This window comes from Periplaneta americana, chromosome 12 (assembly GCF_040183065.1).
Source record: "Periplaneta americana isolate PAMFEO1 chromosome 12, P.americana_PAMFEO1_priV1, whole genome shotgun sequence".
NCBI lineage: Eukaryota > Metazoa > Arthropoda > Insecta > Blattodea > Blattidae > Periplaneta > Periplaneta americana.
Window position 1 is genome coordinate 109,584,988 of NC_091128.1, and position 23,270 is coordinate 109,608,257.

The window sequence follows — 23,270 nt, forward strand, 5'->3', positions numbered from 1 at the left end:
ATCGTATTATAATAAGCCTTTAATGTTTAGTACCGTCAAGTGGGGTGAATAGGGACGGAGGGGGTGAATAGGGACGAAGTTTTTATTATTTTTTATTTTTTTTGTGTCAAAGATTAAGTATAATAATAAGAGTGTTTATATTTTCATTCATAATGAGTGAACAAATAAACACTCTTATTATTATATTTACTCTTTGACACAAAAAAAAAAATAAAACTTCGTCCCTATTCACTCCATTTTACGGTATTACAAACATTTGCCTTGACCAGTAATAATCGACATATGAAACATTTCCAGTGCTTGGAGCACAAGGAAAAATAAATAAATTAAGAAATGTCGGAAATTTTGTGGTCCTTCTAACAAGCCCCCTCTTCCTGCTTTGTGAGCTGCAGAAGCTGTAGCGACATCTCAGATTTGCCCTTCTTAATTAAGTTATGCCGCCCGAATGGTTCCTCCCAAATTAAAAACATTGGAGCCACCACTGCAACTGCTACATTTCAACATAATTTACAAAAGTCGATATTAGCTTCAATACGATGCAGAACAACTTAATGTGAATTGTTAGACTAGATAAGCATTCATTTATACTGCTCAAGGGCAGGTCTTTCACTGCAAACCCAGCATTTTTCAATCCTCCCTCTTTTCCGCCTTCCTCTTAGTCTCCACATACGATTCACATAATATTAACGTTCTCTATCACCTGATATCTTTTTTTGCCCTGAACTTTTCTCCCGTTCACCATTCCTTCCAGTGCATCCTTCAGTAGACAGTTTCTTCTTAGCCAGTGACCCAGCCAATTTCTTTGTCTCTTCCTGATTAATTTCAGCATTATTCTTTCTTCACCCATCCTTTCTAGCACAGCTTTGTTTCTTTTGTCTGTCCATTTTATACGCTCTATTCTTCTCATATCCACATTTCAAATTAAATTTATGCTTCTAGTCGTTTCTCTTCACTTCGTCAGGGGCGTACGCAAGGGGAGGGGTTACCGGGTTTGAACCCCCCCCCCCCTTGAACTTAAAAAATACATATTTAGATTTGAATATTTTTTATCCATAATCGTTTCCTTCTCTAATTTTTCACTTCAGAGTAACAAAATCTACATCTACATAAGGCATAGTCACTTGGTGTTGCGGCACGTTCGAATTATAACAATGCTGTCTTTATTTTAGACAGATCTACTGCCTGGTACTGACCTTGTAATAAAATGAAGCTGACACAATATGAAATTTAACTAGTTATGAAACATATTGGGAAGGTTGTTTTGACAGTTTTGCAATGCAAATGTTAAATATTATGCATTGTCGATTTTAAATTCCTTTTAAAAGCTGTATTCACCCGTTCTGATGTTATTGTGAAACTTCCGTTTAACATTTTGTGCATTTGACGGTTCATGTTATTTAATAATAATAATAATAATAATAATAATAATAATAATAATAATAATAATAATAATACACAAAAATTAAAATACCGATAATGTAAATTGTAAACAATTTTAATAATGACCCCCCTTCCTTGACAGAATTCTGCGTACGCCACTGTTGGTAGTTAAGACGTGGTGGAAAAAACATTCGTTCTCGAAGTCTGTTATTGCCATCTAAATATCATATCAAGTTATAGGTCGTTAGTTCTGGAATTTTCCGTCAAACTATTTCCGATATCACACGATTTTCTTAATCGGAGTCTACTAACGACTCTTCTCCAGAAAATTGATAGTGGTATTACGTGAGATAATAGCTTTTTGAAGAAGAAACTTTTCAGTGGCTGTAAAGTGCTATCCGAAGGATCACAAGTGTCCGCATGAAGATTATGATGCTTTGGACTGGAATTATTTTATTTTCCAGTATTTTGTCAACATTGGGAGAAAACCAAGAGATATCTTTCGCGACGGCTAGGCCTTGGGATGAATATTCAGGTAATGCATATTTGCATGACTCGTTTTTTTAATCTCTTTAGGGCAGACTTTTAGAAACATTGAAAGTATAATATTCATATATTGTATTTTTAAAAATGTATGACGAAGGTAACACATACTTTTATACACTTTACGCGTTTAATAATAATTCGATATTACAAGAAATTTTCTCATGAAATTTCGGCCAGTGTATGCGACGGGTGCCCACTCAGCATCGTGATGCACTTGGGGAGCTACGATAGGTAGCGAAATCCGGTTGCGAATGCCAGCTATAACGGCTGGGGGGATCATTATGCTAATCACATGATAGCTCCATTCTGGTTGGATGATCGTCCACCTCTGCTTCGGCATGTGGGTGTGAGGCCAGCAGCCGGCTGATCGGTCTAGACCCTTCAAGGACTGTAGCGCCACGGATTATTATTATTATTATTATTATTATTATTATTATTATTATTATTATTATTATTATTACTATTATTATTACGAGTAAGTTACGAATGGTTTTCCCATTTATAGTTTATTTCCTTGAACTATTATTCAAAATTCAAATCATTTATTGTGAATCAAAATAACGAGCTAAACTTCCGTTTTCTGGATTGAACTCAAAGTATATTTTTTTGTGATCGCAAAAAGTAAGATACCTGACTTCACTTATATATACAGTGTGATTCAGACCACCCGTACGTCATTTATTTCGGAAATAAATGACTGTTACGTGTGGTCTGAATCACTCTGTATATCGGTGCGGTTTAAGTAGGTATAAACTTCTGTAATTATTTTACGAAAATTTATATAAAATATAATCTAGATCCTATCCTGCCCAAAAAGGTGCCAAAGGATTAATCTAATCCCTATAATTACGTGAAATGTTTATTTTGTTCGTGATTGTTATTATGAACATTGTTGAAATTGTAAGCATGTTTGAGATTTGAAATAAAATGTTGGCATTTCTTTTCATTCTGTCTTCATACTCCCCACATTTAAATTTAGCAAGGCGAAAAGCTTATCCCAACTTCATAATACTTGCTTCCTCTTTCGATTAATCCTAGTCATTAGACAATAATGCTATTGTTACTGGGAACGATTCACATATCAATATTACGGCTATGAGTTGTTTGAAATTGTCATGATCTTATGTCATTGCAGAGAATTGGATTCATTTGGATATTGATACCACAGTTGACGTACTTTAGAATTAGGCTACATTAAATTCAATATTTCTGCCTTTATATTCCCCGCATTATTAATCACCTCAATTGTGTACTAATAATAATCATCAAATCTGAAGAGTATGCGTAGATCTCATAATCCAAGTCTTTTATCATTGATATTACATTTAAAATGGACTTTCATAAATTAAATAAAATATTAGAAATATTTATTGCAATATACGAATAGCTGTTGTATGTGAATCTGCGAAAAATTAAGGAAATACAGCTATTTAAACCATACGGAGATATCATTCACAGCACAATGAAATAAGTGAAATATCGAGAAGCGCGTGAAATATGAATGAGACAGTATGTGTTATCTTCGCGATGCTTGAATTTTTGTTCACAATATTGAAGTTATTACCATTGTATCAGTTCCTTCTCAAAATGGAGTAACTCTTGTTAAGAAATTCAGTTGTAGCTTAATAAATTGCAGTGAAGCCTCGATGTAACACACTTCAAATGATCGGGTGTAAACGCGTAACAAGGGGGAAATTAGATTTTCTTAAATGCATACTTTCAACATGTAACACTTGCTGTATTCTATTGTAAGGATTGAGTCATTTATTGAATTAAATTGAACTTCAGGAGAATGCAAAGCCCCCTAGAAGATCTATTGCGTCAACCCCAGCCTACACTAAGGTTCGTTGCGTACCCAAATTTCGAGCAGGCAACCCCACTCATCCCTGGGCCAGCGTCGCTAGCCAGTGTTCGAAGAATGCTTGTGAAAGAGATGTTTGTCGCCGAACGGTCGTGCCGTCGCGCTCTTGTACGATTACAGCACACTGCACGGTGAACTTAATCCGACCTATGATTAATGATGACAATACCGTCAATGGATCTAGGATGTTTCGCCACAAATGTTTCGTCACCGGCTAGTTTAGTCACTGGTAGTATTCACATTGAAAATTTGGTCACAATACCTGTTCCTCACAATGATAAGTAGGTCATAAGTATTTTTTCGTAACATGTGACGTGTTCGTTACAATGACAACTTGGTCACAGTATGCTTGCTGCCATTATGAATGAATGAATGTTGTAATCTTAAAAATGGTATTAATTGTATTATGTTTTCAATATATAAAAGTCGAAAAATTCCAAAGACTATAAGTACCCTAATATTATAGTTATCCTTGTACTTCCCATATTTTTTAACAATTTCATGGACTCTTTTATCTAAGTCAACGTATTTCTTCTTTTTCCTGCTCGGAGTTATGCCACTTGCCATTCTTTCATTCTTTCTATTCCCACGCTGATTTCTTCCGTCTCTGTCTGGGGAAGCCAGAAGATGATGTAGTGAGGGGTGCGCTTTTGCCATTTAAAGGTTAAGTTGCCTATGCCAAGCTTCACAGACGTTTGTTGTTGTTGGCAATTCCATTAAGGTCCTAGCATAGCAGTTCCATATGTTCAGTGGGAAAAGGGGTTGTTGTCTCCCACGACCACGTCTTCGACCTCTAATGAAATTGTCTTCCGCATAGTCGAAAATTGGGAAAAATTCTTCCTCAGCTATCTCTCGCTGGTCAAATGCATCGTCTACGGGAACAAATATTAAGGCAATAAAGGAATGAAAATGAACTCAAAGTTCACTGTTTTCTTTCCTCATGTAGTCTTCACTAACTACTTCAAGCTGTACACGTCTCCAGGATGCTTGGGCAAGATGAAAGAGACATCCAGCAATCGTTGACTCGGTGAATAATGTTCCAGTGACACTCAAAACTGCAGATTCGTAATCAACCGAAATAAAAGCCGGCATCAATGTTTTTATTAAGTCGAGTAACAATTTATCCTTTTAATTTTTCAAATATAATCCGTATTTCGTAATGTGTTACGAATCGTCCTGTTACGAAATTGTAATATGTTACGAATCGTCCTGTTACGAAATTGTAATATGTTACGAATCGTCCTGTTACGAAATTGTAATGTGTTACGAATCGTCCTGTTACGAAATTGTAATGAGTTACGAATCGTCCTGTTACGAAATTGTAATATGTTACGAATCGTCCTGTTACGAAATTGTAATATGTTACGAATCGTCCTGTTACGAAATTGTAATGTGTTACGAATCGTCCTGTTACGAAATTGTAATGAGTTACAAATCGTCCTGTTACGAAATTGTTGTATGTTACGAATCGTCCTGTTACGAAATTGTAATGTGTTACGAATCGTCCTGTTACGAAATTGTAATGAGTTACGAATCGTCCTGTTACGAAATTGTAATATGTTACGAATCGTCCTGTTACGAAATTGTAATATGTTACGAATCGTCCTGTTACGAAATTGTAATGTGTTATGAATCGTCCTGTTACGAAATTGTAATGAGTTACAAATCATCCTGTTACGAAATTGTTGTATGTTACGAATCGTCCTGTTACGAAATTGTAATATGTTACGAATCGTCCTGTTACGAAATTGTAATGTGTTATGAATCGTCCTGTTACGAAATTGTAATGAGTTACAAATCATCCTGTTACGAAATTGTTGTATGTTACGAATCGTCCTGTTACGAAATTGTAATGTGTTAGGGATCGTCCTGTTACGAAATTGTAATGTGTTACGAATCGTCCTGTTACGAAATTGTAATGTGTTACGAATCGTCCTGTTACGAAATTGTAATGTGTTACAAATCGTCCTGTTACGAAATTGTAATGTGTTACGAATCGTCCTGTTACGAAATTGTAATGTGTTACGAATCGTCCTGTTACGAATCGTCTTGTTACTAAATTGTAATGTGTTACGAATCGTCTTGTTACTAAATTGTAATGTGTTACGAATCGTCCTGTTACGAAATTGTAATGTGTTACGAATCGTCCTGTTACGAAATTGTAATGTGTTACGAATCGTCCTGTTACGAATCGTCTTGATACTAAATTGTAATGTGTTACGAATCGTCTTGTTACTAAATTGTAATGTGTTACGAATCGTCCTGTTACGAAATTGTAATGTGTTACGAATCGTCCTGTTACGAAATTGTAATGTGTTACGAATCGTCCTGTTACGAAATTGTAATGTGTTACGAATCGTCCTGTTACGAAATTGTAATGTGTTACGAATCGTCCTGTTACGAATCGTCTTGATACTAAATTGTAATGTATTACGAATCGTCTTGTTACTAAATTGTAATGTGTTACGAATCGTCCTGTTACGAAATTGTAATGTGTTACGAATCGTCCTGTTACGAAATTGTAATGTGTTACGAATCGTCCTCTTACGAAATTGTAATGTGTTACGAATCGTCCTGTTACGAAATTGTAATGTGTTACGAATCGTCCTGTTACGAATCGTCTTGATACTAAATTGTAATGTGTTACGAATCGTCTTGTTACTAAATTGTAATGTGTTACGAATCGTCCTGTTACGAAATTGTAATGTGTTATGAATCGTCCTGTTACGAAATTGTAGTGTGTTACGAATCGTCCTAGTGACGAAAAATTTGTGGCGAACGATCCGGTAGCGAAATGAATCCCAAGTCCATTGCCGAGGTTGAGGGAAAACTAAAAAAAAAAAAAAAAAAAAAATCCAGCCAGCATTTGAATCTGGGCTCACTCGTTTCATAGTCAGGAATGCTAACCGTTACTCCACATAGGTGGTAAAAATTATAGATCATAATACATGAAAACTGGAAGATACTGAAGTGTTTTTGACATTAAATTTGTCTCATCTTATTATTCCCCCCCCCCTATGTAAAATTAGCTCTCAATATAGCAGAGATTACAAGATCAATCTTCCGATACATCAGGACGAGAAGCCAAATGTGAGAGTAAAGAATGCATTAAACGCAGCTGAATTTGACTGTGACAGAGGCAGCGTATCATCATTCTCTTCGCTGTTGTATCTGTGTTGTTCTTAACTGTCACTTTGTCCCCTGTGGTGGGTGAGTGGTCCTGCAGGCGGTCCGAGTTCGAATTCCGGTCAGGTCTAGGATGGAAAATCCAAAGTGACTCTTATGAAAGACAAGATCGCAGTTAGGGATTTTCTCTGGATTCATCCGTTTTACCATATTAAGCATCTACATAATTCCGTCAGCATTTCTCCATTCTGTCATCATTCCTCAGCATTCCACGAAATTCGGCTGGCGACGGACGTAGGAGGTTGGCCTAGAGACGAGTGTGGGGTTGTCTACTAGAAACCTGTGTAGGCAGTGAACCTTAGTGTAGTCAGCCGATGTGGGTTTGGAAATGCTCCTAGCTTGAGGATAGCGCATTATATCTTTAAAGGTCGCAGTGCTGGGTCGTTGTGCCCCTTCCCAAAATTCAATTGGATTAAAAAACTATCAGTGTCATGCTAGACCGTAGCCAGGTCGAATCTCTAGGGAGTGAAGCTATTTTGTAGGAGGGGCAGACATTTGAGTGCTCTTACATGTAAGCCGAAAACTAATACCTGTATCATAAAACAAGAGTATTATTATTAATATTATTAGTATTATTATTATTATTATTATTATTATTATTATTATTATTATTATTATTGTTGTTGATCTGCATTTTTATTTTATGCTTTACATTAAGCATAAATATTATTTTTTTAACTTGATTATTTAACGAAGCTGTATCAACTACCGAGTTATTTAGCTCGACGAGATTGGTGATGGAGAGATGGTATTGGCGAGATGAGGCTGAGGATTCGCCACATATTACCTGACATTCCCCTTACGATTAAGGAAAACCTCGGAAAAAACCCAACCAAGTAATCAGTCCAAGCGGGAATCGAACGCACGCCCAAGCGCAACTCCTGATCGGCAGACAAGCGCCTCATCCGACTGAGCTACGCCGGTGACAGCATAATTATTATTTACTACGTAAAAATACGTACAAAATACCTGAAAAGAAAATGTTTAACACTATAATCTGCACACTTCAGTAATTTGTAGCTGTTAACTTTCTATCTTTTCTCCGCCAAATGCCTTGAAAACTTTGTCCATGTTTGTATGTCGTGTCTTTCAAATGCTAGAAACAGTAGCAATATGTCTGCCATCCGTTAGTGTGATATGGAAAGTCTCTGCATTTTATTAATCGAATATGTTGATTCGCATGTTGCACTGCTACATCCAAATGTGTCCGCTGATGCAAACAGTTCATGCGTTTCTTTAAAAGCATCACAATATGCAAAGGGAACTCCAAGTTTATCCTCTTCAGATCTTGAAGACACAAATTTCTTGCCACGTAAAAAGTTATTTTTACATGCTGATGTGACTTTATAACAGGATTTATTGAAATTAATAGTTTATATGATTGGTACATCACATCAAATTTTTAAGATGTGTATGTGAAAATCTTAAACATTGCTGATACTTTAAAACAAAATTGAAAATCACTTTCCTATCTAGTTTCTCTAGACTTTGCACCGTTTTTATGTCAAATTCCTTCACACTCGATATCGTTTTCAGCAGTTATTCGCTGTAAGAAAATCGTTCATTTACCTGGGGTGGGTGCGGATGTGGCGATACCTAAGATTTAATAAAACACACCCTTTAACTTTTGTGTGTTGAAGATGCACATTTCACTGTGAATTGACAATCGGCCTGATATAGACTAAGAAGGTCTATCTTTTCATACTTTTAATTTGCCTTCTTCTTGACCCACTGTACTCAGATCCTTTTGGAAGAACCAGAAATTCTTCACTTTGGTTCATAATTGACATCTTCCTTACCAGACTCTGCTTCCCCACTGATTTGCCTATAAACAATACAGTGACGTCTGAATCGATCGAGTCACTCAGATGTGCTAACTCCGTAATGCAATTTTTTAAAGATTATAATAAGAGATGATTTTCTATAACAAAGAACGTTATATTACGTTATGTTTGTCATGAGATATGAGAACGTTAAAATTGGGAGCTTTACATGTGAGGTATTTTAACATTATCTCTTGTGGTTGTCAAGAGGTGCTTAGGAAAATATTTGGGGCTAAGGTGATGAAGTTACAGGAGAATGGAGAAAGTTACACAACGCAGAACTGCACGCATTGTATTCTTCACCTAACAAAATTAGGAACATTAAATCCAGACATTTGAGATGGGCAGGGCATGTAGCACGTATGGGCGAATCTAGAAATTCATATAGAGTATTAGTTGGAAGACCTGAAGGAAAAAGACCTTTGGGAAGGCTAAGGTGTAGATGGGAGGATAATAGGCTATTAAAATTAATTTGAGGGAGTTGGGATATGATGTTAGGGACTGGATTAATCTTGCTTAGGAAAGGAACCGATGACGGGCTTATGTGAGGGCGGCAATAAACCTCCGGGTGCCTTAAAAGTCATTTGTAAGTGAGTAAGTAAGTAAGTAAGTAAGTAAGTAAGTAAGTAAGTAAGTAAGTAAGTAAGCAAGTAAGGTGGTCAAGAGAAGCGTTGTAAGCGGGAGCGTTACATCGAGGTTTTAATGTAGTTCCCCATGCCTAGTCAAAAACACTAGTTTTCTATTTCTCTCTGAATATGGGACTCGAAGTGATGAAAAGTATTTGCGTTTCTTACGAGTATTTAAATTTAAATATTAGTAGGAGGTGAGTAAGTGCAACAAATAGTTAAATTAATCTCATTACATTTTAAGCACTTATTTTGATATGTACATATGTGTGCACTTATGTTTCAGGTTGGCCCTACTGCGAACTGGGGGGCACATATTCCATGCCCCATAAAAAGTACTGCGATCGCTTTTTCGTCTGCCAAAACGGACAAGCTTATCTTGGACAGTGTGCAGATGGTTTAGCGTTCATGTCATTTAACGGGTGCAAGTATCTGCACTTGGTCAACTGTACAGGAAGACCCAATCTTCGTAAGGGACAAAAGTTACTCATGTAGTGTTTTGTTCAGGTAGAAAATGTAATACCTAGGCATGCGTACAGTAGTAAGGCCTACTTTCAACCAAAAACATTTATATCGAAAAAAGTTCTCGACTCTAATTAAATTAAAGCAATGCTTACGTGTAGAAAGAAAAAACAAAAGTTTAAATTGGTGAAAAAATGAAGGGTTCAGAGCCATAGTGGGCGAAGCGCCATTTATTAAAAATTGAGAAAACAAGAGTTAAAATTAAGTGATTACTATAGTTTAACGAAACATATAGCAAGTAATATAAAGTATGCACATTGAAACTAAATGATATTTCAATCTTCATTAAACTATGGTATTTACTTAACTTTAACCCTTGCTTTCTCCGGTTATAATAAATGGCGCTTGGCCCACTATGACTCTGAACCCTTCAAATAACGAACAAATGTCAATTTTCATTTGATACAGATGATAATAATAATAATAATAATAATAATAATAATAACAATAATAATAATTCTTTATTTATACTGGCAGAGTTAAGGCCATAGGGCCTTCTCTTACACTCTACTGTTATCGTTGATGATCTAACGGTTACCATGCTGGCCGCTGAATCCAAGTTCCACTGATATAAGCCCGGCCGAGATTGGTGATGGGTTTTAGACTCTGCACTCCAAATGGGTCCCAAAACATACCAACAGAATCCCGATCATTTTTGTTTTTAATACCAATTGAGTTCCAGACTGTGGTAGTACCACTGGGTTCGATACTTGGTCCAGTGGTGCCAAATGAATGGTGATACAAACGCTAATAATAGCAAATCAGTACTAAAGAAAATCATTATCATCATAATCATCATCATCATCCAAACAAGTATAAGGCCCAAGGCCCGTTACGGTCTCAGTGAGTCATTCTCGGTCCAACTTTTTTTGTTTGGACGTACCTAAAGATCTCGTCCCTTAGGAACGGTATTGAAGCATGGCTTTTGGAAGTCTATTCCGATTCAATCATTGGACATGGTTTTCCCACTACAGCTAGTACTAAAGAAAATGTAATTCGATATTAAAAGTATTAGCACATCAAACACATGAATTTTTAATTTCATTTATTATATTCCATAGATCTTACATTAGCAATGAAGCTTTAAGATGTGGAACAAGTCAAAATTTTACAAGATTACAATTGCAGTTTTTACAATTTTTTTTACAATTTTTTATTTCAATTTTTTTTTTATTTTTTTTTTTGGCGAGATGTAGTGAGATGAGGTGAGGCCGAGGATTCGCCGACAGATTAACTGGAATTTGGTTGGGGAAAACCTCGGAAAAAACCCAACCAGGTAATCAGACGAAACGGGAGTGAAGTGAAGTGAGGCTGAAGACTCGCCATAGACCACCCAGCATCAGTCCCACGGCTGGGGAAATAAATAATTCTACGTCAAACAGTTTAAGGAATTAAGCTACAGTTGTGTTGATTCGGATGTTTTGCTTTGGTTTCGATTTAAAAATGAAGAGTATGGGTCTATGATAAGAGAAGTAGGCTCTAAGTAATGAAGGCCACGCAATGTAGGGTAAGGTTGCCTAATTCCGTGACATATTTAATAAAGTCTATATTTATTCCAAACTTGTAATAAAAATTCTCAAATAACACTTAAATGATGTTATTTGGATCTTTAGCTACAGTTTTTACAACATTCAGTATCAACAGTTTCACAAGTTTGGTATAGAATATATGATTCTTCATTGTTATACAGTGGCTCCTAAATCCGTGACAGGGATCCAGATTCCGTGATAGTGGTTTCCTAATTCCGTGATACTAAAGTAAGCCTCATTAACTGCTCAGAAAACAAATATGTATTTGGAAAATCACTTTAAAGTCATGGTATATTATTTTAATATGGATTAAGCAGGAAATCACAACATAGAAAAAGGACCTAAGTGACAAATTTCATAGAAAATACTTGTGTAACTACAGAAATACATATTACATATTATAAACAAAATAAACTGAAAGTTAAATTCAATACAAAATTAAATTTGAATAAATTGAATTATAACACAATATTATTTATATTACTAACAACAGCAGTATTAAGTTAAATATATGCCCTATTATTTTATTATAATTATAATTGATGTTTTCTATAACTTATTTCTATTATTATTTCCACGAACTATTTTTTTCATAGACATTATCACAATTTAGCGTCGGCATCACTGGTCGAGTGAGCCAGGAAGGAAAAATATGAAAATAAATCCGAAAATGGGAAAGCTCCTGTAGCATTGTTATTGACTCATAATGTTTAAATAATCATACACATTAATTCAGCTGACTATAATCTATAGTAATATATCATTTTTATAATGCTGTATTAATTCTTACCTCAAATATAAAATGTTTCTTCAGGAGCGGTTACGAGAGAAAGAAAAACTTACTAGTCAACCACCTTTCACTGAACAAAAGCTTCTGCAGTCGACTGTTTCTATTCAAAAGGCGGGTAGTCAATAGAATTGAAAAGAAGACATATCCTGGTATCTGTTACGTATTTCAAAAACTTAAAAATCAGAGACAACAACTCCATGGCAGTCAATTGAAATTTTATCACGGGATTAGAGGTATCATGGAATTAGGCGCCTTTACCCTATTTCCTCTTCAAAATAGATGGACAAAAAACAAGACTGTAACAGGCCACTCTGCCTAATACTTGCCAGGATGATGATGATGATGATGATGATGATGATGATGATATGAAGCGACATTCCGAAATTAATCCCAGCTCGCAACAAATTTTTCACTATGGTTCACTCAAAGTGTATCGTACGTGCCTATTATAATTTTAATATTGCAGAAGTCGCGATTACAAATGAAACGAGTGGCCACACAGGTCTATAGCTGCTGTCCATGCCGAGATAGCATTGAGAGAGGACGCGCGGCACGGCTATTTTATACGCAAATTAGGCGCCCTCGTGTCCTTAGCTAGACGAGATAGCGTTATTGCGTGTGATCACCCAAGTTACATTGGTTCATGGCCTAACTACTAATAGCATTAGCATTCAGCTGTGGATCATAGTATTGTTACAGGAAACATTTGAAATTCTGTCATCTTTTGTTTCACCGCGGACCTCGGAACGTATGTCCATGGACAGACTATTCCATATAAAAAAATCGAACTACTAAAATTTAACTTAGAAAGCATGATGGAATATTCAGATTGTCAATTTCATAAATGAATACAGTTACAGTCCTAATAGCAGCAGGTCGCCTCACGTCTACATATTTTACATTAAACACAGGATGTTTATAGTGATCCATACAGTTGCTAAATATGCAAAGCAACTGGCTTTGACGCACATTTCACCTGTCCATAAATTAAGCTATTATAATAAAGCAACTGCCTTTGACGCACACTTCACCTGTCCATAAATTAAGCTAATATAACAAAGCAACTGGCTTTGACGCACACTTCACCTGTCCATAAATTAAGCTATTATAATAAAGCAACTGCCTTTGACGCACACTTCACCTGTCTACAAATTAAGCTAATATAACAAAGCAACTGCCTTTGACGCACAATTCACCTGTCCATAAATTAAGCTATTATAATAAAGCAACTGCCTTTGACGCACACTTCACCTGTCCATAAATTAAGCTATTATAATAAAGCAACTGCCTTTGACGCACACTTCACCTGTCCATAAATTAAGCTATTATAATAAAGTAACTGCCTTTGACGCACACTTCACCTGTCTACAAATTAAGCTAATATAACAAAGCAACTGGCTTTGACGCACACTTCACCTGTCCATAAATTAAGCTATTATAATAAAGCAACTGCCTTTGACGCACACTTCACCTGTCCATAAATTAAGCTATTATAATAAAGCAACTGCCTTTGACGCACACTTCACCTGTCCATAAATTAAGCTAATATAACAAAGCAACTGGCTTTGACGCACACTTCACCTGTCCATAAATTAAGCTATTATAATAAAGCAACTGCCTTTGACGCACACTTCACCTGTCCATAAATTAAGCTAATATAACAAAGCAACTGCCTTTGACAAACACTTCACCTGTCCATAAATTAAGCTATTATAATAAAACAACTGCCTTTGACGAATACTTCACCTGTCCATAAATTAACCCATTATAATAAAGCAACTGCCTTTGACGCACACTTCACCTGTACATAAATTAAGCTAATATAACAAAGCAACTGGCTTTGACAAACACTTCACCTGTCCATAAATTAAGCTATTATAATAAAGCAACTGACTTTGACGCACACTTCACCTGTCCATAAATTAAGCTATTATAATAAAGCAACTGCCTTTGACGCACACTTCACCTGTCCATAAATTAAGCTATTATAGTAAAGCAACTGCTTTTGACGCACACTTCACCTGTCTATAAATTAAGCTATTATAATAAAGCAACTGCCTTTGACGCACACTTCACTTGTCCATAAATTGAGCTATTATAATAAAGCAACTGCCTTTGACGCACACTTCACCTATCCATAAATTAAGCTATTATAATAAAGCAACTGCCTTTGACGCACACTTCACCTGTCCATAAATTAAGCTATTATAATAAAGCAACTGCCTTTGACGCACACTTCACCTGTCCATAAATTAAGCTATTATAATAAAGCAACTGCTTTTGACGCACACTTCGCCTGTCCATAAATTAAGCTATTATAATAAAGCAACTGCTTTTGACGCACACTTCACCTGTCCATAAATTAAGCTATTATAATAAAGCAACTGCTTTTGACGCACACTTCACCTGTCTATAAATTAAGCTAATATAATAAAGCAATTGATCTTCACGCACACTTCACCTGTCCATAAATTAAGCTAATATAACAAAGCAACTGTCTTTGATGCACACTTTAGCTGTCCATAAATTTAGCTAATGTTACGAAGCTTGTGAAGATGAAATGCATCAACCCCGTCCATATCTGTTATCTAATTGGCAAGAAAATGTTTTTCCATTACAATTAAAGCAAAATATATTAAACTTTTCTCCTTAGTTTTATAGTCCTCCGTCCTTCAAACAGCTCTCATGGCTTCGAGAAACGCAGAAAACTACATCCACTCTGGCTGCTATATCAAATCATGCATACTTCTTGTCCATCTTACCTGTCATGTCGGTTTCAGAATCTCTCATCTTTTCACAGCTCTGTCACCCTGTCTCAATAAGAAACTATTATTCTTATACCTAAGCACAGAACATGCCGTTATTATGAATTATTCACAATCTACACCTCTAGAATCTGGAATCCTCTTCCTGCCGATACTAGAACCTGTCGGACGGTAACGTCTTTCAAAATTAAAATGCACAATGTCCTACAACAGGTATAGTAAATTGCATTCGCTCTTAAATGTAATACTCATAAGAAATAATTAGTAATTTGAGTTTTTCAGGCTAGTTTAATGAATTGATTTTCTCTTTATATGTTGTACGGTGATCATATTTAAATATCTAAATAATTGCATTTTACTTTATAAATGATAGTCTTAAATAATTATCTTTTCATTTCTAATGCAGTCAGATTATCTGATAACTTAGATAAATTTGAGCAGTAGTATTTCACATTATTATTATTATTATTATTATTATTATTATTATTATTATTATTATTATTATTATTACTATTATTATTATTACTATTACTATTATTATTATTTTTATTATTATTAAAAATTACTTACGTATTTCTATTAATTGTAGATCTGGTTAAGTTTTAGAGAAGGCCTTAATGTCTTAACTCTGCCAGATAAAATAAATAAATTATTATTATTATTATTATTATTATTATTATTATTATTATTATTATTATTATTATTATTATTATTATTATTATTATTACAGCGCTTTGTATAAGCTTGACACCTTATATTATTTACATCCTGTGTAACAACACAGAACAATGTTTGTTCTACGGGTTAAGTATGGAACACCTCTGTACTTTCCATTTTCGTGATTGACATTTCGGACACATTCGACTGCATGAAAGTGTTTATTTTTCAGAGGCTCCAAAAGGCCAAGGAAACTGTCCCAGACTTAATGGCCTATATAAGGATTCAAAAGGATGTGGCAGTTATTTTAAATGTGAAAATGGCACTGCAATACCTGACAAGTGTTCCGAAGGTTTAGAATTCGATGAAGAAACAAAACTATGCCGCGTGGCAACGCCGGAGGAAAAAGGAAAGTGTTCTGAAGCATCTTCCACTTCTTCAGGTACAGTTGTTAGTAAATAATACCGTAAGATCAATTTTACATCGTTTTAACCCGTTGCTTCATCTATATCTATTACTACTGTGCTTTTTTATATTCGAGAGCCCATGCGATATTCAGCTCAAACTTATTGTCTCATTGCGCTATCACTATTTTATACTATTGTATGTTCCTTGCTTTACCCGTAAGAGACCTCTAAGGTCTCTCGGAATACTGTCCTTCAGAGTCATCTAAAATTTCAATGAAGACGTGACTCACTGATTTTCCTCTTTTCGCATATACTGTACCAAGGAGGATCGAAAAGTAACGCACAACTTTTTGTGGCAATGTATTTAATAGCTAAGCAAAACGAAATAATGCAGATAAAAGCTACAGGTTTTACCTATTTTTCAACACAGGGACCAAGTCTCTCGACACATTTCCCCCATCGTGACACCAGATTCTGTACACCTCATTCATAAAACTTCGTTTTCTGGGCAGTATAACCACCTGCGCACGACTGATTTCACTTCTTCATCCGAACCAAAGCGTTGACCTCCTAGGAATTTTTTCATTGGTCCGAAGAGATGAAACTCAGACAGTGCGAGGTTTGGGCTGTATGGTGGGTGACTGCCGCCTCAATGCCTCTGCAGTTGCAGCGGTCGCTAGTCGACCGAAACGTGCTTCGTCGGTGAGATTTACTCGGCCCTTTTCGAAGAACCTGCACCATACAAAGGAAAGGGTAGGAAGCTTTATGGCATGCATACCATTTCATTTCAGCGTAGTACAATGGGAGTCCACCGCTGTGGAGTAATGGTTAACATGTCTGAGTTGAAACGAGCGGGCCCGGGTTCAAATCCTGGTTGGGACAAGTTACCTGATTGATGTCTTTCCGACGTTTTTCCTCAATCCATTAAGTGAAAATGCCGGTAACTTTCAGGGCTGGAGCCTGGACTCATCTCACTAGCATTATCACCTCCATATCATTGAGGCGATAGATAACCATAGCAGTTGATGAAGAGTCGTAAAAACAATTAAAAAGTACAATGGCCCACGCAAGCGGCCCACGTGCGAGGGCATTCTCAGCCCGTGCCCCTCCCTCAAGAGGGATTAATAGAATAGAACTAGAGAAGAGCTATCCTATAGCGTTTCTAAGGTGCGTTGTAAAATTATACAACCACCATACCTATAGCAAAGCAGACCTAGATAACAAATTCATACAAAGTAGAAACTTTATTTGGACTTACCTTACACATTGTGACATAAAGCTGGTCACAAACTGTGTCTGAAGTTAATAGAATACCTGCATAACTTAGAAGCAACATTTATGCACACAATTAATGTTGCAAAATAATACAACCATCTGACCTAATAGCCAATGAAGGAGCCATATTTTAAAACCACTTTAAAAACAGAACCACACTTGCTATTCACATGTTTATGCAGCACCGACACCTCCATATTTTCCCGTGCAGAGATGATTGCTGTCTGTATCTCCCTGGCATTAATCTAGGTATTGTTTTCCGTCAGCATACTTAGTGCGATACAAAATACTCCAGCCGTTCTCCATGGGATTTAGAGCCGGATAATTTGCGGTTCATTCCATTACATACACCCCATTATCCAGAAACCATTCCCATATGAAGTTTGCAATGTGAATTGAAGCATTGTCCTGATGGAAGATCCAGAATGGATCTCCAATCGTCTCCCCAAAAGGTAGATCTTGGTAATCAAATGCATCCAGCCCGTAGGGAATGCAATATTTGTTTAGCCACGACAACTAAAGCAACTCAGATCATTAGTGACTCTCCTCCTTGTTGGCGTTTGGAAAACATCTTCTCTTCATTCTGCAAATCGTGCCAATAATAGGCTGCCTCATTCGGCCCATCTGAATTGAATTTTTTTGTCATCACTAAATACTACTTTCTTCCATTCGGCCTTCCAGGTCATGTGGTGTTTTGCCCAGGTTACCCGTCGCTTCTTGTGTACTTCGGTTAATCAAGGCTCTTTTTTTTTTCTTTCTGTATATTAACGATTTGCTTCAAGCCACCATTCAAGATAACGTAGACTAGTTCACATTAATGTTGGGATCTTGAGCTAACTTTCCCAGGGAAGTTCCACCTGCACTCATTCCTCTGATAACCGATAAACAATCTTTTCTGTCTCAGTGTAAGTTTACGTGATCTTCTAGAGGACTTTTGCGTATCATATTCCGGTCCATGTTAAAAAAAAAACTATTCATTACCCATGGGGATCGGTCGATCCTTCATGCTGTTTCTCTAGATCAGTAGTCGTCAGCACTCGCTGAAATGTGCAAAGGGTACGCGGTGCTGTCCCGTGTGCACTGTCGTGCAACAGGGAGAGATAGAGAGCATACCCGCTAGCAGCTACGGAGTGCACCCTAGTGCACTGCGTTTTCCGCGGGTAAGAGAGACTAGCCCCAGCGTGCTCTGTGCTGACGACTCCTGCTCTAGATGATAATCCTTCATTTTTATAAGCAAGTATTTTCCCGTTCTTCACGTCTGACAATGCCGGTTTTCGCCCCATTGTCTTACACATGTGAAACTAACGGAATATTCCAGTATTTTTGTTCTGCTAAAATAATCACCGGCAGTCACCAAGGGAAGGAGTGTATGACTTGTGTTTGTATCATGGAACTGGTGGTTGTAACATTATGCAACAGGTGGTTGTATCAATATGCAACAGGCATTTGAGCTTGTAGTTGTGTTAGTACGCAGCAGACAGTGTGCTTGTTTTCATACTGTTCTTGTGCACACATTATAGCCACCATACGACTTACGACAAATTGTTACAAGATCATTGTACGAATTTTTTCAGTTGAGTCTCGAAAAAAGTGGTGATTGTTATCATTTTGCAACGCACCTTACTTAGAAACCGTGCGGGAAGAGAAAGTGTATGACGTATAACACGTGTGCTGGGAACAACGTAGCCTTTCTATCTAAATCAATTTCACAAAAAAGTCGGCAATCACGCCCATTTTCATGAAACCTAAACAAATGCAGTTCGGATATGATTCTAAAAATAAGCTGCTGACCTGAAGTAGGAAGCAGCTAGAGAGAGTGACAGCCAAACAGTAGATTTCAGTCGAGTACAGCGAAGATCCGCGCCTCGCCCTGCTCCCGCTCACTACAGAGTATACACAGTGTGTTCACATAAGCAATGCGTAGTGGCTTTCTGTGGAGCTGTGTGGAGTCGTGAATAGTTTAAAGAATATTGTTAATTTATATTAATATTTTAGGTTCTGAACAAAGTGAGCTATTCTGTTATTGTGTTATTTACTTAATGTTAATATTATGCACGATTCCAAAAAAGTAAAATCTGTTATTAAATAAGTTAATTATGCAAACAGGAGTGTGTAACACGTTTATTTTTTCCCGGATTATTCTTCGTTAAATGTTGACGCCTCGTGCTGCTATGCATTCGGTTGCTTTACAGTCCAAGTTCAATATCGGAATTAAGATACGAACTTCCTAGCTGTCATTACAATAGAAATGAAAAATTTTCTTGGAAACAATTATGGGTTTAATATCATGAGCCACAAGCGAGATACACTATTAGATTCACAAGGTAGTTGTTCACCTGATGATAGTAAGATATACTGTATCGTATTTCAGATTTGCTCCAGTAACGTCTTGTGACGTAGAACGAATATTTTCAGAGTATAAATATTGTTTTTTTTTTATTTCCCCTGAACATAAAAGAAGTATTTAGATTAGATTAGATTTATTTATTTAACCTGGTAGAGATAAGGCCGTCAGGCCTTCTCTGCCCCTCTACCAGGGGATTACAACTATAACATGAACAATAAGATTACAATTAATATTAAATTTACAATTACAATTACAATAAAAATTAAAGTACGACAAGAATACTTGATTAATGAAAGCTAGACATTTTATCATAGAAGTTAAGAACAAAGAATATTTTTGTATTTACTAAATTACAAATTAAACCTACAATAACAAAATTCTATAGTGATGAAATTACCGGATATTGAGATATTTTGTGGTAGATTAAAAGAACTATTTACAAGAAACCATGTCTGAACGAGTCTCAATTACTGACCAAGTGCCTAGTAAGTTTGCGTTTGAATTGAATTTTATTTCGACAGTCCCTGATGCTAGCAGGTAGCGAGTTCCAGAGTCTTGGCAGGGCTATTGTGAAAGAGGATGAGTATGAAGAGGTGCGATGGGATGGTATGGGTATTTCTTTTGATAAAATGAAAATGTTCATTATTATTTGTTGGCATGAAGCTAGAATCATAATTGTATACTCTGTATGTTATTTTTATATGTATGGGCAAATTATTTTAGTTTGGAAGTTACGAAGTTTGTAATAATTACAGATTATAGTTTTTTATATTATTAGTTTATTATTTTCTTGTTCTAAGGCTGTGAACGATTGGAGCACATGTTTGGTTATCACCCGGTTGTACATGTTTGTCGTTCTGGTTCACTGACATTGAGAGATGCGCTATTAATTTTCATTCGGTAAAGATATACTGGGTGTTCAGTTCAAAGTGTGTCATGGCTCGCTGTATGTCGTCATATGGCTAGCCGATGAGCCTAGAGAATTCAATCTTCCTACACTTCCGCAGAGGCATATTACCTATGCGCTAGAGAAGTTGCCTAGCAAGTACGGCGTTCATTCAGAAGAGAACTTACCGATACGTACGGTAACGCCGGTAGTGGCAGGAATGTGAACTGTTTGGAAACACGTACTGATGTGAGTTTTTTCTTACTGTCGGGATGTGGGGAGAGGGTTAAGACAATACTTACGTACAGTATTTTTTGACATTAACTTGGACGGTCAACATGGACACGGAGCATTTGATTTGTGTTGTGGAATGTTGCTGTACGCAACCGATGATAACAAATAGCCTGCGTACGACTTGCCCGCGCAAAACACAGTTCGAAAGAGGTTATGGTAGAACACAGACCGTACAGACCGCCATCTGTTGCTACGACGTTCAAGTTATACCGTACACGTTCTCAAGTTCAGATTGAACGCCTTGATTAATAGGCAACTTCTCTGACATAAAAGCTGAAACTCGCTTCAAATCGCTGACTCACAACAGTGACGTCATGACACAATTTGAAATGAACACCCAGTAGTCCAAGCTCACACAACTTAACGGTTTTGGTACCAACTTCCTAGCTCTGATAATAACTCTTGCTACAGCCTCTCTTATGAGGGGTAACAGACTTGAGATAATAATAAAGTATAAAATAAATTGAAAATAAATGTATCAGATCCGGAGTGAGACTAGTGGCCAACAGGCTTGGAGCTCACATATTTAGTTTTGTACAGCCCCAACCCCTTAGCAAGGAAGCGTTTTGCGTACCTTTTAAATTTGTCCTCCCAATTCTCTTTCGATTTTTTCAATTTTTCGATGCATCAGATTATTAGATGATATGTTGAAGAACATAATGCGTTATATTATTTTGTATCTGTAACTGTGTTTAAGAAACTAATGACAAAAATCAATTGAAATGAATTTATTTATTCAAGGATTCAAATGTCCTGAAAATGACATACTTCCGTTCGGCGATCACTCCAGACATCCTTATCCTGGAAACTGCTACCTCTTCATCATTTGTCTCCGAGACGGGTCCATGAAGGTGGGATCGTGTGGTGGCGGCACTGCGTACAGTCCTGCCACCCACAACTGCGAAGTCGCATCCAGCGTTCCCGGCTGCGCGCAGACTTCACGATGAATAAACACCGCACTCTCACAGTCACAGAATTTGATCTTCCTGACTGTTTTTTGGTATAATCTTTGTCACTCACAATGTTCAATGTATTGATGTATCAGTGTATAATATATAATTATAATAAAAGCCTCTTCTTTCATGTTAAACTGCAACATGACAATGTAAAAATGTCACGCTAAGAAAGTGGTGGAAGAAGCCATTGAAATTCATAAAGTATGGGACAGATATACTTATGGGTCATTACTTAAGTTGAATAAGTGAGGACAAGTATTGCAGAAGTCCTAAGACATCTTAGTTGGGAGGTTCATGAAGAGGTTCACTGCATTTCGGCCGCAGATTCCAACAGGCGCGGACATCATAGCCATCGACAGGATTAAGGATAAGGCCATGGTATTAGATCCAACCATCCGCTTTGAGAGAAACCTCTCACAAGCGGACAACAAGGAAAAAACAAGAAATATATGAACCATGCCTACCTTTTCTCGCTTCTAAATATAACATACCTGTTAATCAGTGGTTATTTGGAGCGAGAGGTTCCCTTCCACAGTCTACCTACCAATTATTAGTGAAATTAAAATTCCAAGTCTTTCAAATACAAAACATCTTACTACAAATTCTTAGGGATTCTTTACATATCATTCAATATCATCTATATTTTCAAGAAAGGTAATTTTGTCAATATGACATTTTGGCATCAAGCGAATCCCAAAGTCAAAATGTAGTATTTTTTTTTTAAATTAATCGACTTAACAACATAACTGTTCTGTATTCTGGATCCTTGTGATCACCCTCACTGGAGGGCTGATGATTTAATCAAATCCTTCCGCTACAATGGGATTTTACGAGTAGGCCTACTGCCAGTAGATTACCTTCGTGTACGGCAGTAAAAATGAACAATTAAGTAAAAAAATAAATGTAAAATACAATTTGGTCAGATACTATATACTAGTATATACTATACTATATACTAGTGTGTCTCCGTTTATCTATCAAGATGCGATCTATTTGGCTGTGTGTCAATCCATCTGGAGAAGTCAAAATATATTTATGTATATCGTTATGGGGGAATGTTGTACTTTTGAAAATTAAATTTTGATGTTGCAAAGTTGACTATCATAACTCCATTATAATTACTAGTTACGTGTAGGCTCTCTTTTCCAACAGTCAGTTTAAAAATATCCTCCCGTCCTACTTTAGCATTGAAATCTCCCAATAAACGTTTCATATGATATCTAGATAACTGATCAAAAGTGTGTTCCAATTTCTTATAGAAGCTATCCTTTATATGGTCGTCTTTCTCTTCTGTAGGGGCGTGAGCGTTTGTAACTACGATGTCGCACCATTTACCCTTAAGTACTAAATACGATAACCTGTCACTGATAAATTCGACCTTTTTACTGCTGATTTTATTCTTTTATGAACAAAGAATCCT

The 23,270-nt window shown here is 36.5% G+C and overlaps 1 protein-coding gene across 1 annotated transcript; it reads left to right on the forward strand.

Moving 5' to 3' along the window:
* The first annotated feature begins 1,765 nt into the window (after window positions 1-1,765).
* LOC138709974 (protein obstructor-E-like) lies at window positions 1,766-21,841 on the forward strand. Its single transcript, XM_069840656.1, has 4 exons — window positions 1,766-1,915; window positions 9,709-9,891; window positions 15,918-16,127; window positions 21,636-21,841. Exons 1-4 carry the CDS (start codon window positions 1,801-1,803, stop codon window positions 21,839-21,841), a joined length of 714 nt encoding a protein of 237 aa, XP_069696757.1. The 5' UTR covers window positions 1,766-1,800.
* The last annotated feature ends 1,429 nt before the right edge of the window (window positions 21,842-23,270 follow it).

What these genes read in the sequence shown, in the direction of transcription:
- LOC138709974 (XM_069840656.1), top strand. Translation starts at nt 1,801, where the DNA reads ATGAAGATTATGATGCTTTGGACTGGAATTATTTTATTTTCCAGTATT. An exon ending in GCCTTGGGATGAATATTCAG is followed by an intron (nt 1,916 to 9,708) that starts GTAATGCATATT and finishes CTTATGTTTCAG; the next exon opens with GTTGGCCCTACTGCGAACTG. An exon ending in AGCATCTTCCACTTCTTCAG is followed by an intron (nt 16,128 to 21,635) that starts GTACAGTTGTTA and finishes TATTTATTCAAG; the next exon opens with GATTCAAATGTCCTGAAAAT.